The following is a 17570-nucleotide window of genomic DNA, read 5'->3' on the forward strand; positions in this document are numbered from 1 at the left end:
TTCCTTTCTTTTAAATAAAATAGTTATTCAAGCAAATTAATAGTTTATGTGTTTAAAACCCTTTCCTATTTTATAATTGGCGCTGTTACTAGAATTTTGGGGAGATCATAGGGCTGTCCTCTTTTGGGTTCATGTATTTAACTGTCATTAAGTTAATGATCAAGAAAAGAAGACAGGTCGGCATTGGATTGGTAATCGTTCCGCAGTTACACGTTTCTTGTTGTAGTAAGTTAAGTGGAGTTCATGCAAAAGTATTGAAGATGCTCGACGAACAGTAGCCATAAACTATTGCAAGTAAGAAACATTAAAATCTTGAAAAGTACCCCTATTCCATAGATCTCCAGCACATGCATCACAATTTAAGGTGTCAGGCAACCAAAGTCAGGCTGAACTGGCTGTGAATTAACATATCCTACTGGATTCGGACAGAAGCTTGAAGTTCACGGATACCAAGGATGGATTGTAAGGTAAAGATTTACTTTTAAAGGCAAACTGTTGGACGAAGGTACAGGCAATACTTAAGAATAATATTGAAATAACTATAAGCTGTCCTGACTGAATAACAGCCATATATATTCCCGTGGTTGTTTCTTCAGATGCGTGGAATTATATAGCGCTGGTTACTATAAGACTCTAGAAAAGAATTAAATTATAGCTACCTGAAAATACTGAACAAACATAAAACAATCGTTGGTCTGAATCAGCGATAAAAATTAACATTCATAATCCCCAAAATGAAATGAAACACCAATAAAAATCCAAAATCAAATGTTTATATCGCTTTTAATTGAAATTTTCCACCACAGTTGTTCGTGATTCCACTTTACTGCGCTTGTTCGAAAAAACAAAGATGCTAATCTGACAGTATTTCATCCATTTTTTACCTTTTTTATACGAGGCGAATTGCCATATTAAAAAAGTTTATTTTTCGCCAAACAAAGGATCGTAATAACATTAATTAAATAGCATGAAATTTATTACAGAATATATAAAATTAGAAAATGTGTGATTACAATATAAAAGCGATTTACGAAGTACCTTACTTTTCTCTGTCTGCTAAACAGCGAATGGTTTCTGGCTCATTTATTTGAATGTAGAATGTGTAATTTTATCAACCATTGTGCTGTATTGTATTGCTGTATAGCGCAAATTAATTAATATCTTAATTATAGAGACAAAAATATTATTAGTTTGTTACGTAGTTAGTTAGTAGTGTTAGTAAGTAGTTTACACGTATTTTGATTAGCGATATCTACTGGTGAAAATGAGAAGTATCGATGTAAACAGTTAATGGCTCAATATTTTTCTTATAATTTTAATTGAGTTAAAAGGAGATAGAATGCTGTTTGATGCGTTCGAAAATGTAATCGAATTAGCTTGCAAAAGTCGTTCGTTTGTCAAATATCTTTAAAAATTTTCAAAACATTAGTGATGATAGGAGGTTATAAACGGACAAACGCTAAACATAACAATGTAAATATGTTCTCTAATGATGATAAATTACATTACTTGGATGTACAATTGTCAATTAGATGGATTAAGCCTCCAGGGGATAGCATAGATGGTTTAGAAAAGCTTTTTAAACTGTAGTTTAAGTCCTTCGATAATATATGCATTAGATGTACTGCAATATTAAAATAAATTATATGTTATAATATGTCTGTTTCGTTATTTTAATTATGTTAGAATTTTGTTATATATCGAAGTTAAGATTAACTAGAATAAGTACTGTTTTGATGTCCTACATTGAGATGATGTGAGTTCTGTGCTACTTTTGATAGACTATATTTAAATATTGAAATTACAGCATCGGTATGTTCAATTCTGTACATTCACATATTATTAATGTATTTCCTTTGTATTTACTCTTTTTACGCCACTAGTGTGCTTTAAGTGTTACGTACTCGTATATATGTACATAGTAATCCATATTTCAAATAAGTACAATAGTGTCTACAACAGCGACCATATTCTTATGAAACGTAAATGCTTATACTTTATATATTTTATTTACCCCTAGGAATAATAATATTAATATTGATATAGTCTATGCAAAATAACAATGAACTTACATCATCACGATGTTGGATATATTGGATAGGCCAGATATGCTTTAAAATCAGACACTATTTTTCCTTCTCATTTTATTCTAATTAAAAAGAGATATATATTCATTAGATGTACCGTAATGTTAGAATAAATTTTATTTGATAACACTATTTGTGTTTCATTATATTATTTAAATTAGTATGTTGTTACATATCAAAAACAAAATGAATTAAAACTTATAGTTGATGCCGTCACAAATTTGGATGACGCGATTTCACAGTTTTATTGAACGGAATATATATATAAATAATTCTACGTAAAAGTGTTAGAAAACTATATACATTTTACATTCTCTGTTATTATGAGAGCTGTGAAAATTATCCTGTTAATTTTGCTGATGTTATCGAATCTAGAATATATTATAATTTTTATTTATTAATGTTGTTAATTCTGTTAATATTTCTGAATTAATTTTGCATCTGTAATATGTAGTATACGAACTGGCTTATGTATAATTAATTAATTTATTCTATCAACAATAAAAAATTAGTATTATCTCTTATAAATTTCAAAACACTTTCTCAAACATGTATAATAAACTAGTAAATATGTAAATATATAACGTTAGAATTAGTAGTTTAGTTGCCTTAATTTCTTCTCTGTGCCAAATAAAATGCTAACAGACATTGAAATCGACACAATCAGTTCGTTAAAAGGAAAAACGATCATTTTTGACGGACCGAAACAAAGGCTTTCCGACAGCTGGAGAGAGTGGAATAATCCGACTCACACACGATTACCCTTTTCAATATATCCTTATTTTTCTGGCGTGGCGTGTTAAAACCTCATATAATCAAAATCCTGTCGGCTCTTAATTGATTCCATACTTGCGAGCGGCCGTAAGGAAGAAGTTTAGTTTATATCGCGTTACTAATTTAGATTCGAAGAAATTGTTTTCGTATGGTTCCAGGTCTTTTTAAGCATGCTTGAAATAGAGCAAAATTTATTGATATTGGTACAAATTATTACTGTACGAATTTCATACAATTATTTTAAAGTAAAAATCTTATTAATACTAGGTGTATAAAATAAATAAATATTCTTTCAGTTAAGAATTGTAAAACTACCGGGCGCAAGATTATCTGTTGTTAGGAATATTGGTATCAGCACCCTTTTCGGGCTGTATAAATATGTGTTTTTTAATTACTGTTCGCTGATTTCTCCGTCAATTATGGACCGATTTTCAAAAATGTTTTTTCTTTGAAAGAGTGCACCTTCGAGGTGGTTCTATTGGAACCAAGTTAAAGTCAGTTGGGGAAAGGGGGAAAATCGAGGGAAAATCTCAAATTTGAAAGGCACTTACAAGGTTTTCACATGTTTCTTATCTAAAATAATTAGATATTTGTTTATAATGTTATTGCTGAAATGATGTGATGAAAAATCGGAAGTAGTTCATTCTAAAAGCTATTCAGTTTGCTTTCTAAGCACTAACCATATCATATGAGAAGGCGCAGAAACATGGTAGGCAACTGTTTCGATGGTTTAATAGTTAGAACGTTAAGCTCACGTGAGGAGGTCACGGGATCAGTTACCAACGGATCAGCAAACTTTCTTTATTCTAGTTTGGTTGCAACATTTGTCAAGTCACCTAGACTAGGGAGCGGGCTCCAGTGTTTGGAACATTCCTTATTTTCAATCATTTATTCTTATTTTTCCTCATATGGGCTGCACTTTTACTTGTGCTATCCATTGTAATACTTAATAAAATAACGGTGTAATTTATTGAGTAAATACCTAATACTAGAAGAGAAAAAAAATTACAAGAAGAAATTGAACCGACTTCAAAAAATAAATAAGGAACTCACTAAGAACTTAAAAATAATCTTAAACTTAAACGTTTAACACAAAAGAAGTTTCAAAATAAAATATATACGTAATAATCGTTCTATCTGTAATAAAAATTTGTTTGAATTCGGTGCCGAACCCTCAGTGAATACGAAAATAATACATAACAGAACAAAACAAATATAAGTTAATATAACTGTTTGAGCACTATTTTTTAATTTTTAGTGAGTTCCTTACTTACTTTTTGAAGTCGGTTCAATTTATTTTGTACAAATATTTTTTTTATACCTTTTTTTCGTCTATTCAAGTTTTGATCCGAATAACTTCGAATTAATTGATGAATGAACTGTCAAGTTTGGCCAAATCAACTAAATATTGTGGAAAAAATACAAGAGATGGAAAAATAACTACCACAAGATTTTATTGCTTTCCAGGTGAAAAAAACTGGCATTATTACTGGTGATGAAAATTGGATGTGCTATGATAATCTTACGTGTAAAATGTGACGGGTTAATTCAGGAGAGCCATCTATATCGACGCTGAAGCGGAATGTTCATGGCCGTAGTGTATATGGTAGGATTAGTAAGATCTAGTACGTATATTACGAGCTGTTCAAACGAATTGAAACTGTTACTGTATTTAATTTTTTAAAATTATTTAATATAGCAATATAGTAATACTAATAACAGTAATAAGCTATTAATTCCCAATTTACCACGGTTTTAAAATTTCAAAATGGTTACTCTACGAAAGATACTTTGACCTTAACAGCTATGTCACTGTTTTTTTTTTGTATATTGAGGTTTCCTTATAATTTAATTGAACTTAATTTAATAGATTCAAATGGCTTTACTTTCTTTAACCTTCTGGCTAGGCCGTCATTATTTAGGAGCTGGAGAACCTTAACATTGATGTACCGATGGAGCCTCTATTCACATATTTTTACATAGTCCTTGATAACGCAATCGACAGTTTCTATCTTCAGGTCTTTATGCAGAGTGTCGTTACGAATGTACCATGGAGCATCGATAATGCTTTGCACTACGTTGTCTGGAAATCTTTATATAATATTTCTGTTTCTTTAGCTGGGTGACCAAAGTTGAATACAATAATTCCAAACTGGTTTTAAGACCTGGTAAAGCAAAAGCCTGTTATATACTGGTAAGGTTGAATATCTATCCAATTATCAGTACATTTTTGTACTTCAACTTCAGTTCATCACATTTTTTCTTTGCATGTCGCTTCTACCTAAGTTTAACATCAAGGGCCATGTCAATATATTTGACTGTATATCTTATACGTCCCGTGACTTGTTGATTTATTATATATACTGGCTTGTGCTTAATTCTTTTGTTGGGTTAAATTAGCATGGAATGATTTATTTTGATACACTATTTTTCTGTACAATTGTATTTTGGTTCAATGGCTAGGATTATAATGTTATCTGCAAATGCAGCAACAATAATGTTATTGAATACAGGCAAGTCCAGATTATTCAGCAAATAAAGGAATATTCCCAATACACTTCACTTTGGCACAACTGTTTAGAACAGGATGTGTAGAAGTTCTGCTACCATATTGATTGCGCGCCATCTTAGTTAGATGGGTGATCTTTATTATGGGTGATCTTGTGGCGTATATTAATCCATAACAGAATTTGGATGTTTACACAATACAATGGTTAAGGCGAAAGCTGAAAGAAAATTAACTGAAAGCTTGAGCAACATTTAAAAATATTGCAGAATGAATTTTTTTTTCATTTTCTTCTAGTGATTTTGCTATCTCATTGATGTTGCTGCGAATCTGAGCTATCGTGTAACGTCATCCCCTGTTTGAAATTGAAACTTTCTTTTGAAGTGATCTGTAAATCTGGTAGCCTTCTCCTTATTATCTTTGATCCAGGTCCCATCCTCATTTTTTAGTATTATTAGCAAGTTACTCATGGTGGCAATTTTCAGTTGTTTAATTTCATATCTCAGTTCGGATGTAGGTTCTGAGCACGGACAATACTATTTTGTCATCGATCTTCTTTTTTCCGATATCAATTTTAGATTTTTTTGAGGTAGTTATTACCGTCTAGAACCAAATTATCATGGTAGATTGATATACATTGAAATTAGCAAATTTAAGTAATAATAAATTAATACTATCTGTCGTTATAGAAAGTGAAAGAAATAGAAGAACTACTCACCCTGCTCACCAGATATTGTTCCTGCAAAAAATAACATTTGTTTTGGATGATAGCCCATGGTCTGATTCAGTGGCACTTTGCTTCGAAGGAGCTCAAAGATTATCTTCGGAATACCACAGAAATCGTGGAACACATAATCTGAATAATGGTGGATAACATAGACAACATAACACAGGAAACCCACACATAGGGATAAATATCTTCAGAATACGCCACTTTATGGCCCATCTCAAAATTATCCGTCCCAGATTTTCTAATATAGAAGCCTTCATCATATCCGAACCAAACTCTTTACACAATGAACTTCACACCTCACAGTCATATGTGTTCTTTCTCAGAATATAAATTTAAGGGATGTAAATAAGAAGTGAATAATAAATTGAATTGTTTACATATCGGAGAAAAAGACAACAAAAAAAAAATATAGGACCAAAGAAGTTACGCTATCAGCAGACCTATTTCCTAAAGGCAACATTGTACAAAGACACCCGTAAGAGCGAGAGAAACTAATACGAAAGTATACGGATAAAAAAACTCAACAATGTGTGAGGTATTGATACACTGATCAGTCAGCATTGTTTGGACATTGAATAAATACTACACTTTATGAAATTATTTTAAGAGAAATCATTGTGGGGGGGGGGGGGGTGAGATTTAAAAATACAAAAATACGAGAACAATTTCAATAAAGGCAAGGGTTATAGGATCAACCCTATTTGATACACCAAATATCTTCAAATATGAGCGACTGTTAAGTCTTCAATTGAAAACCAGACGTTCGTTGAAATTAGAAGAATTTTCCGTTTAACATCTCATAGAAAACGAAAATCCGACAGATATTATTTGAAACCTACCATTTTAATTGGAATATAATTTCGAAGTTCAAATAAAAACGGAAAGCTGACACTGGATTGCAATACAAACTTTGCGAAGACAGAAAATCTGAATTTTAAAATACCGTAACTTGTCTGGTTTCATTTGATTGATAATGATTGAGATAAATTATAAAAACGATCTTTGAATATCCCAAAGAGATTTTTTAAATATTATTGCTTTTATTTCTCTTGACGAATATATAGAGCTTTTCAATTAGGTCGGATCGATTTTGAAATTGAATGTAACAAGCTTCAAGCTGAGGTATTAAAGAAACAACTTTTTGTTTGAAAGTTTCAAATTAAATGCTTGAATATTTCATCCTCTCTCATTTTTGAGATGCCATTTTGATAAAAATTGGAAAATGTTGATATAGTACATGTACACACAGACTATTCATCATGGATTATCGTTTATTTTCTCAATTTTACCAAAGAAATCATGAAGATATTAGTCATAAAAAGTCATAGCACCCACAAAGCTCTGAATCTGTAATATATCAATGTCGAAAATACCTTTTTTTTTATCTATTGTTCATTTATTCAAAATGAAGAAAATTTATCAAGGTAAGCAAATTTATTTAAAACATTTTGATATTCGATGAATGTTTTACATAAAACTTTAATAGATCCGAAAAAATTCTTGTTAGTGAAAAGTTTAAATTATAAATTAGAAGAAGTTTGATTGATAAAATATACATACAGATATTTGGAGACGAAGAGTACTTTTTATATTCACTATTATGAATCATAGCAGCTCCTAATAGCAATTTAATAGACCAAAGTAAATTTTAAAAATTATATGTAGTATTTGTATGAATATTGGTTAAGAGAATCTATAATTCACGTGTTTGCTACTTTTACAAATATACAAGACACGTGAATCATTATGAAATTAATTAATTAAATTGAAACAATTAATAAACGAGCTTACCTGTTTCTACAGTATATGATATATTTTCAATTTTGCACCCACTGAAATCGTATATTGGGGATAGGGGTCCTAAGTTAACATTGGTCCTGTTCTCTTTCACTTGATAGGTAGCCTCCGACCAAAAGCAAATCGATTTTAACAGTTCCTCATTGCATTCCGATCGATCTTCAACGTAAATCTGAAACAACGTTTTTTGGTGAATATTCAAATTTATATTTTAAAATATATTTCTAATTTAATACTGAGTGACATATATTAAATAGGGGTTTTCAGTAACTGAGCATCGATGTTGAAAGGGAATGAAATAACAGGTGTGTAAGATATAAACCCAAATTATTTTATATTAAAAAAGTTCATGAATACCATTTTACATGGAACATGACATCTTGACTTTGAATGATACTTCCTCAAGGATACGGCCAAATTTGAGTGATATTGATTGAGTTATATAGACTTTAAGGGCATGGGTTATTTGAGGTCTATCAGCACAGAGTGGCAACTTACAAAAAGATTACTTATAACAATATATTATAATATACTTAATAACTCGTATGAGTGATCATGAATTTACCTCACCTCTGCGAAAGGTAATCATAATACCCTTAAGTCATACATCCACAAGGTATATCATGTCGTTCGTTGCGTGGTACATAACCATTTCTTCTGGAGCTATACTATCTATGCTATATCGTTCAATAGGCGAAATAATAAATAAGTTACCTGCCGGCTTGGTGGCGCAGTGGTAAAGGCGATAATACGGTCCCCCTACTGTTGCGATAGCCATGGGTTCAAATCCTGCTGGGGCATGGTCGTAAATTTATGTTTGTGATTGTTTAAAATTTGTGAATTCTGTCCTAGGCAAGAGTGTAAAATCCGACAAGGAAAATGATCCCAGTCACGCCAGTAACCAGGCTGGGTAAGACCGGATGTCTTCTGGGATGATTTCTAAAGTTGATCACTCGCCAGTTGGTAGGCTTAATGCTGACCGTGGTTTGAAGCCCAAGTTAAACTTTAGGCCCAATCCAGATAAACACATTGTTCGTAAAAAGAGACTTTAAAATATTATTAAAAAAATTACCCCGAATAAATATTTGTTTCTGCAAGACAATGGATTATAAAGAAAAATTGATGTTGGAATTGTGCGTGACGTCACGTAGTTGTTTGGGTCGCACTAGACGGTTTATATGACTATAAGTCATATTTAAATTTTTTTAAAATAATTTCTATATAATAATAAAAGGTCTTAAAACTCAAGTTAATACCAGCCAGTATGGTTTGAATATCGATAATTTATTCACATTAATAAAACCATTCTAAGCCGGCTTGGTGGCACAGTGATAAAGGCGATGCGACGGTCCTCCTACTGTTGCGATAGCCGCGGGTTTGAATCCTGCTGGGGCATGGTCATAAATTTATGTTTGTGATTGTTTAAAATTTGTGAATGATTTAGTTAAGAGTGTAAAATCCGACAAGGAAAATAATCCCAGTCACGCCAGTAACCAAGCTGGGCAAGACTGGGATGTATTCTGCGATGATTTCTAAAATTGGTCACTCGCCAGTCCGTAGGCTTAATTCTGAGGACTGTAGTTCGGAGCCCACGTTAAACTGTAGGCCCAGCCCAGATAAACCCATAGTTGGTAAAAGGAGACTTTAAAATATTATTTAAAAATTTACTCCGAATAAATATTTTTTTCTGCAAGACGATGGATTTTAGAGAAAAATTGGTTTTGGAATTCTGCGTGATGTCACATAGTTGTCGGTCGCAATGGACGGCCTGCATGAAGTCATATTTAAAAAATATTTTAATAATTTTGTGCGAAGGTCTTAAAACTCAAGTTAATACCAGTCGGTATGGTTTGAACATCAATAATTTATTCACCGTTCTAAAGTAAGTATTTACTATTTAAGTACCTTTAATTATGTCCAAAGTTTAATTAACGTAATATGGAGGTAAATAACACTGTCGCTAACATTTGAGGCAATTTTGTTCTTTGTCAGTTACCAAATAGTATAGAAAATTGTATTTAACATAATGTCATGATTTTAGTCGTACAACTGTGCATGAAGTCAATATAACATCTATTAGCAGAAGTTTCGAATGCCAATCAGATAGAACAAATTTCTTCTAACTGAAATCACTGAACATTCACTGCTGTTCACTAATCTACGACCATAAATTCTCAAAATACAAAGAAAAATATTAATAAAAATCAAGCCTTTAAAAAGTGTCAATCAAATCCCCATAGATTACAAAAAGTAATATAAAATGTCTTGTTTCTTGTACATCAAACAGTTCGATGGCCTCTTCACCAGGTTAAGGGTAACTCATACATATGTTACTGAACAATATGATTTTATGAAGTTTTTTTCAGCCTAGTTTACGCGTTTCTAATGGCAAATAGAAGTTTGAAATATTTTAAGTAATACTTAGTATAGGGGGTATATGAATTCAAATGTTGTCCCAGAAGTAAAGTTAAGTAAAATAAAGTAAGAAAAGATCCAGTTTAAGAATTTATAGGAGAACTTAATATATTAAAGTATGTTTAAACGCAGATTTTGTAAGGTATTTGATGAAGTATTGTCGTTGCAGGGGCTTATAGTGTTGTAGTTATTATTAAATATGCAAAAATAACAATTTGGTCCTGTTAAACATACTTGTATCTGTTATATGTTGTTTTAGTAAATAAGGGGCACTCGATTTCAATATCACTCTCCTCATACTTCCCAACTAATGATTCTTCTGTTATTGAATACCATTTAAGTCCTTCCTTTTTCATGGTAGTCAATGAAAATTATTCCATGCGCATCCCAAAATACACACGCCATAACCTTGCCAGCCGACTGTTGCATTTTCCTAGGCTTTGGAGCGGGTTCATCGTGTGCAGTCCACTCGGATGACTGTCGATTGGACTTCGGAGTGAAATGATGGAGCCATGTTTCATCCATTGTCGCATATCGATGCAAAAACTCGGGTATATTATGCTTGATCATCTTCAAACACTGCTCCGAATTATCAACTCGTTGTTTTTGGTCAAAAGTGAGCTCGCGCAGCACCCACTTTGCACAGAGCTTTCTCATACCCAAATATGCGTGATTGATATGATGTTTTATATTGCTATTTCATTCAATTTCAATTTGTGGTCATTCAAAATTATTTTGTGGATTTTTTAAATGTTTTTGCTGGTAACGAACTCTTCTGTGCATCCAATGCTTTCACCGTATTCGGTGCTCATTTCACCACGTCTAAACCTAGTATACCAATCCTTGATGGTTGATATTCCTTGGGCAATGTCCGGAAACTCGGCATCAAGCCAAGTTTTTCCTTCAACCGTATATTTTCCCTTTTAAAAGCAACATTTTATCAACATGCGAATTTCCCTTTTATCCATGTTTTTCACAATAACGAAAGTTGCTTCACTCAAAATGCTATAATTCACAAACTAATTATCCGACAGCTGTCAAATTTATACAGACATCTTTTGATCATATATAGATAAAAACATATGGATTTAATTCTAGTATAATATCATTTTTATAGACATACATTATATCATTTTACATGTAGTAGATAAGTTAAATAAGTTTTTGTTTATTTTTACTTAGTTATTTTTCAACGATTATTATGTATATATTTTATGTTAAAACCTTTTTTTGTGTGTTAAAATCTAAGTCTCCTTATTAATTTCTTGAAGTCGGTTCCATTTATTTATTAAAAATATTTTATTGAAACAAATTATTATAGGAGATGGAAAGCGGATCACTTGCGATAGATCGTGAAAGATCGTTGCAAACCCATCATAGACCTCAATCTTTCGCTCATATTTGAGATTCTACCGTGACGGAGTTGTGATTTTGACAGAAAAGTAATAAAGATTCACGGATTATAACGGTACCTTTTTAGTTAATTAGTGTTTGAAGCATATGAATAAATTGGCTTTAAAAAACGAAATTGCCTTTTCCTCAATTGATTATTCTAAAAAAAGTTTTCCCTTCTTATCATGATTTATTGTAATTTAGATTACTTTACTGGAAGAAATATAAAATATATATTGGAGTGGGATCTGTTTAGGATGCCTCTTAACTGTTACTTTTGTTTTATGGGTCGTCTGGATCTTTTTATTCCCCGCTGTGTTGGGAAATTTAAATTTCATGACGGGAATTTTTAGTACTTTGCTGGTGAACTCTCTGTCTGACCGTTAAATGAGCTTAGTCATCGATTGTGTAGTAATTAAAACTTCATCCTTACGCCATCTTTAAACGTTTTAACTTTGTATTATTTTATATTGGGATTTATACAGGTAAGTAGTGTATTGACTAGAGATTCAACAGCTTCTTGAACTTTATAGAGAACATAAAATATAACTTCGTCAAGAGGTTTAATTAATTTACTTTGAATTTATTGTGTGTTGTGCTTGGTTTGACTTTCTACATTTGTTTCCCCACAACTGATTTTATCGTTTTTTGAGTGATAATATCTCTTTGTATATTTCAGGATTTTGTTCTAGATACATCACAAGACTGGAGCCCTGGTCAATCTTGCATCTTCGAAGTTTAATCTAGGAGGATAGGAATCCACTAGATGCTCAGGTATAATTTATACTTAAGAAATAAAAGAAATTGTTTTAAGTAGAATTAGAAATGAAAGAGAAAATGGATAAGAAAATTATCAAGGTTGAATGTATAAAGGTCTATTTCAGAAATTTCAATTGAAAATTTAATTTGAAATTAAAATGTTTTAACTTAAAAACATAACATACGTATGAGACTAATTTAAATTTAGATTAATAATTTTATACAAAATTAACAATTTAGTTGGTGACAGAACAATAACGGGTAATAAAAATGGATGTCATTTATTGTGGAATAAAGTTTATATTTCTCTCTGGAAACATGTCTCAATTACCATACATTTCTCTCATGGATATGTATATGTGGGTTCTGGATGTTCTAATATTTGTGATAAATGGTCGACTCGTTTACACACATATGTATCTATCTGTTTAAGAAACTTTTCTTAAATTCACTTCTTTAAATTTATGTTTAATTAACCTTATTATACTTATTAAAGATATTATTAACTTTTAGCTATATTACATACATAGCTTCTTCTACAACATAATAAGAATAAATAGTTTGGGGAAAAGTAATTTCTGTCTTATTAATCTTAATCTATATATCTCTATAAACTACTATTTATATATTTAGTTGAGAGGCAACAGGTTTAGTCAGTCCAAGGTTATTGCTCTTTGAAAATGGAAATTCTACAAGGTTATTTTCGTTATATTTTGTATTTTTACTTGAAATGAGAAAAGTGAAATTTATGGTGTTTGTGTTGTTGATGAGTGTTTAAGGTAAAGATAAGTATTATATATGCCATTAATCAGGTAACAATTTCTACGTTATACGTTTATATACGTTTATATATATGTGTTATATTACGAATATATATTGCTGTAATATGCCGTGCCTTCTCCTCATGTTGTCTCTTAGTTAGGTTTAATTCTTTAGAATAAGGTTGACCATCTTTTCTATATATACGATCTTCTTTTAATTTTAAAAGTGTGTACCGATCGACTTGTTGTCATAGGCGTAGGTCCAGGAATAAGTGTTGTGAAATGTTTATGTCCTATGTTTCAGTATAAGCTGCATTCCATCGAAGTGCGGTTAGATAAGTAGAATGTATGTTCAAAATTATGTTTTATTTTTGAAATAATTTATTAAATTTTCGAAATAGACTCTTGAAGAAAATTGTTACATTATTTTTTCGTAAATATTAAAAAATTTATATAAAAATACACAGTATGGGTGATAATTCTATTTCATTATTTTACTTCCACCTTGTTTTGGACCAAGAAAATTTATTATGAACGAATGATATGATTTAATTTTTGTTAATCTATCATTAGCTTGTCTAGCTTGTCTACCCATGTAAAAAAGAGTAACAATAATTATTTGAAGAACACAGATAACTATTAACCATTTTATTAGGTCAAAGTGGCTACAAATAAAGACATATTTAGAATATATTTGGTTGCCTTAACATTAATTTGAAGACTAAGTTCACGTGTCTCTAAAAGAAGTTGTAATTGGGAGTATATCCTGCGAAAGATAATGATAATAAGTCTTCAGTATGGAAATCAAGGAACGTTGTTTAGTCTTCGTTAGCTTGAAGTATGAAAATTTCGATTCGCATAAGTTTGAAGATCCGAAACAAGAATATTTCTCTCGGTTTACATATTCCCAAAAATCGGCTTAAAATTTACTTGCCTTAACATTAACTCAGTTTGTAAAAATATAATTTCATTTTTTAATTACTTTTGATCCATAATAAATATGCCCGAAATGTTTTGGCTAATGGGTTTCACATTTAAATCTTTTTAAAAGGAAATGAGATATATATATATATATATATATATATATATATATATATATCTTTAAAAAAGTTGTGGACCTCCCTATTCACCAAAAAGTTCAATTACTTTTTGGATTTCCGCATTATATTTCCCATCTGATTCGATTGAGATATGAAAAAAAAAATTATTTGCTAGTGTAATGTGCATTTTTTTTAATCAAAATATCTCATAAATGCGTTGTATCTAAGACGGTTTACTTTAAAGGAGACGAAGTAAATGAGGAAATATAATGAAAAAATTATCAGGGTTAGGATAGTTTATAATTAATTTAAAACAATTTGTTTAGCTAGATAATATAATTAAGGACCAAAATATATATTTATAACCAGAAAAGAATATTTCTTTCAACTGTTTGCAAAAAGCGAGATTCCAGAGAAAAAATTCGTTGGCGTTTCCAGAAAATCAAAAAAGTTCGTTAATTGCGTGAAATGATCGGAAATCAATGGCGTCGGCAGTATCTCCCGCTAAAACGGATTTTGTCTTCGATGCACGATTGGCTTTGTGGGTGGACAAATGAAAATGATGATTTCTTCAACATCAGACGATCTTCCGAATCACGTTAAAAAGTAAAAAGAAACCTTTATCGGGAGCTATTTCCAGAACTCGATCTTTTTTTATCTAACATGTGTTAAGAATAAAATAATATTTCCACTTTATCGAATATATTTCAAGATTAACAATCTTATTTTTTTTAAATAATGAAATACATGAAATAAATAATACAAATAATTTATCAGAAATTTTAAAATTTTCCCAATATTTTAATTATTTTCATGAAGTTCATGAATATATTATATTTTTTCAATAATTTTAACTAGATTCATATATTATGTCTATGTCTATATGTTTATTGATTCAATCTACCTATTTATTTAATTATAACAAGTTAGGATCCATCTGGCTCATGGGTTCTTTAGTGCTAAAAAATGTAGTAACTACTACTACTATTGGTTATGATTCAATTTAACTCAATTTAAAATTAAGTGCCTCTAAAAATAGAAAAATATAGCCTTACTAGCTTAACTTAGGCCATAAAGATGTTTAATGTTTTGTTATTTCATGTAAATATAAGACAATTGTTTCTTTCTTATTTTATTCTAGGTAAAAAGTGATACAACGCTATTTGATAAGTTCGAATCTGTCACCTAACCAGCTTACGAAAGTCGTCCAGTTAACAAAAGTTTGTAAAGTCCTTCCAAACAATAATTATAATAATTAAAGGTAATGTAATAGTTAAAGGTAAACTGGTAAACGTTGCTTTAGCACTTTGCTTGATTTGATGAATTTTAAATCGCTGTTTTTTTAGTCGGTTTGACGGATGTCGTCATTTCGAAACTATACAACAATACGGTGTTGATATGAAGGGGACGGGGACAGATATATAAAAAAATAAATTGATGTATATACAAAATGAACAAACAGGAGGGCTAGAAGTTTAAATAGTGTATATAGAATTCAATGGACAAAAATACTGGACTACAAACACAACCATGACGAAGTAGAGGTTCTATCCAGACAGCACCTATTAGCATAAATACCGAAGTGGTAATGGTTATTTGGTCAGTAACACTAAACGTAGCATAGGCTAGATTCTAGGGAGAAAATTTATTTTTACCATAAATATCCGAGGAGTCTGTATTTTCTCCTTTTAAGACATCTCCAAAATTTTGCAGCCCCGTACATAGTTCTAATCTAGGTGAGCCGTGGACAGTCGTTCAGTATGTGGTAGACTAAAAAACGGACATGGTGACAAAAGTCACAGTGAGCGGGCGGGCTTGAAGTCATCAAATGACCAGAAGCGACACTGATTCAATCTCGGTCGATTCAGAAGTACGGCATGGTGATGAAGGGAAGGAACGTGAAGACGCTGTTTATTATTAGTCTGGTTGAAATTGCTGAAACCAGATAGAATTGATTGCGTCTCTAATCAGTTACTTAGAACAGAATCGATATAATGGCCTTCTCTCGTTAGTAAACTGTTAAATTTAACTGAAAATATTAGTGTGTGTACTACTTACGTGACTTTAGTGTCTTACTGCTGCACTGAATATTAGTATGGCTGCAGTCATTAAAATATCTCAACACATGAAAAACAATATAATCTTTGAACCACCAGAAAGGAGGGTTTTCTCATACGAAGCGGGTAACGAATCAAAATTACCGTAAGCCAGTAGGTTTTTTCAACATAAACATAAATTAAGGTAATTACTTAAGAGGAAACTGTTAGTCTGTGAACCATCCATAGAAGACTAGGAGATATTCAGTTAACTGTTGTGTTAGAAGTTAAGTGGCGTAAAGATAATCCTCGAAGAGTTCTAATGGAACTTTCAGACATTGCTTTTAACATAATATCATTTTTAAAAGTTAAAGATTCATTATTTCAATTTGTCTATTTAGATGATATATGGATATTACAGAATGGGATATTGAGTCACTCATACCAAGATGGTAATAAGAATAGTGAAAAAGACAACAGAAACTGATGGAAAAACGTAGATGTTTAAGTCCAAGGGCAGCTGCCATGGAGAAATAAAGTAGGTTTTATTGAGATTTGGCTATCAGCTCTTAATGAACTTAGAGGAACCATCAGTTATTGTTATGGGTAATACATCATACCATAGTACACTGATGCAAAATATCTCAACAACTGCTTCGACAGATGCTGTAAAGAATCGCACAATTAAATTTTGAATAAACCGTGTTAAAATGTGAATCATTAACATGAGTTCCTCGAAACTTATTTTATGTTCTTAAAGCCATTCCTTAATTGCAGCCTTTGTTGATGCGCTTGTTGGGATGTTCCGTACCAGTATACATATATATGATAGATATGGTGTATTATACATAACAATAACTGATGGTTCCATACATTGTTGTTGCCTATACACTATATTTATTATCATCTTGCTATGAGCGACCCAATGTACCATTCTGAAATATATTTTTATTATAATACTAATATAATTTATATAATTGATTTTGTTATATGTTTTAAAAAAATGTATTCTTTTAAAAGCAATCTCTGGAAGCTCCAATAAATCCCTTTGTTGGTTATCTTTACACCACTTAACTCCTATATTACCCAACAGTGTATGAAGGGATGTTCTACACCTCTCAAATAGCTGTATATGTTTTGGCTTTTTATGGATACTTTCCAGACTAACAAATTTCTCTGAAATATTTGTATTAAATTATGTTTAGATTGAAAAAACTACTTACGGTTTATTACATTTCGTATATTTGATCTCTGATACTGCTAACAACAA

The 17570-nt window shown here is 31.1% G+C and overlaps 1 protein-coding gene across 4 annotated transcripts in view; it reads right to left on the reverse strand.

Annotated features, from left to right (window-relative positions):
• Positions 1 to 17570, reverse strand: part of Ret (Ret oncogene) — a 94700-nt gene that overhangs the window by 18876 nt on the left and 58254 nt on the right. For all 4 annotated transcript variants that reach the window (XM_076397297.1, XM_076397296.1, XM_076397298.1 and 1 more), the window contains exon 4: positions 7892 to 8069. In XM_076397297.1, the coding sequence (XP_076253412.1) occupies positions 7892 to 8069 (178 nt within the window). The remainder of the gene's footprint in view (positions 1 to 7891; positions 8070 to 17570) is intronic.

The sequence above is a fragment of the Rhynchophorus ferrugineus genome, unplaced genomic scaffold (genome assembly GCF_030347505.1).
Source record: "Rhynchophorus ferrugineus isolate W39M unplaced genomic scaffold, kcgeb_rfMv2 rfM2, whole genome shotgun sequence".
Lineage (NCBI taxonomy): Eukaryota > Metazoa > Arthropoda > Insecta > Coleoptera > Curculionidae > Rhynchophorus > Rhynchophorus ferrugineus.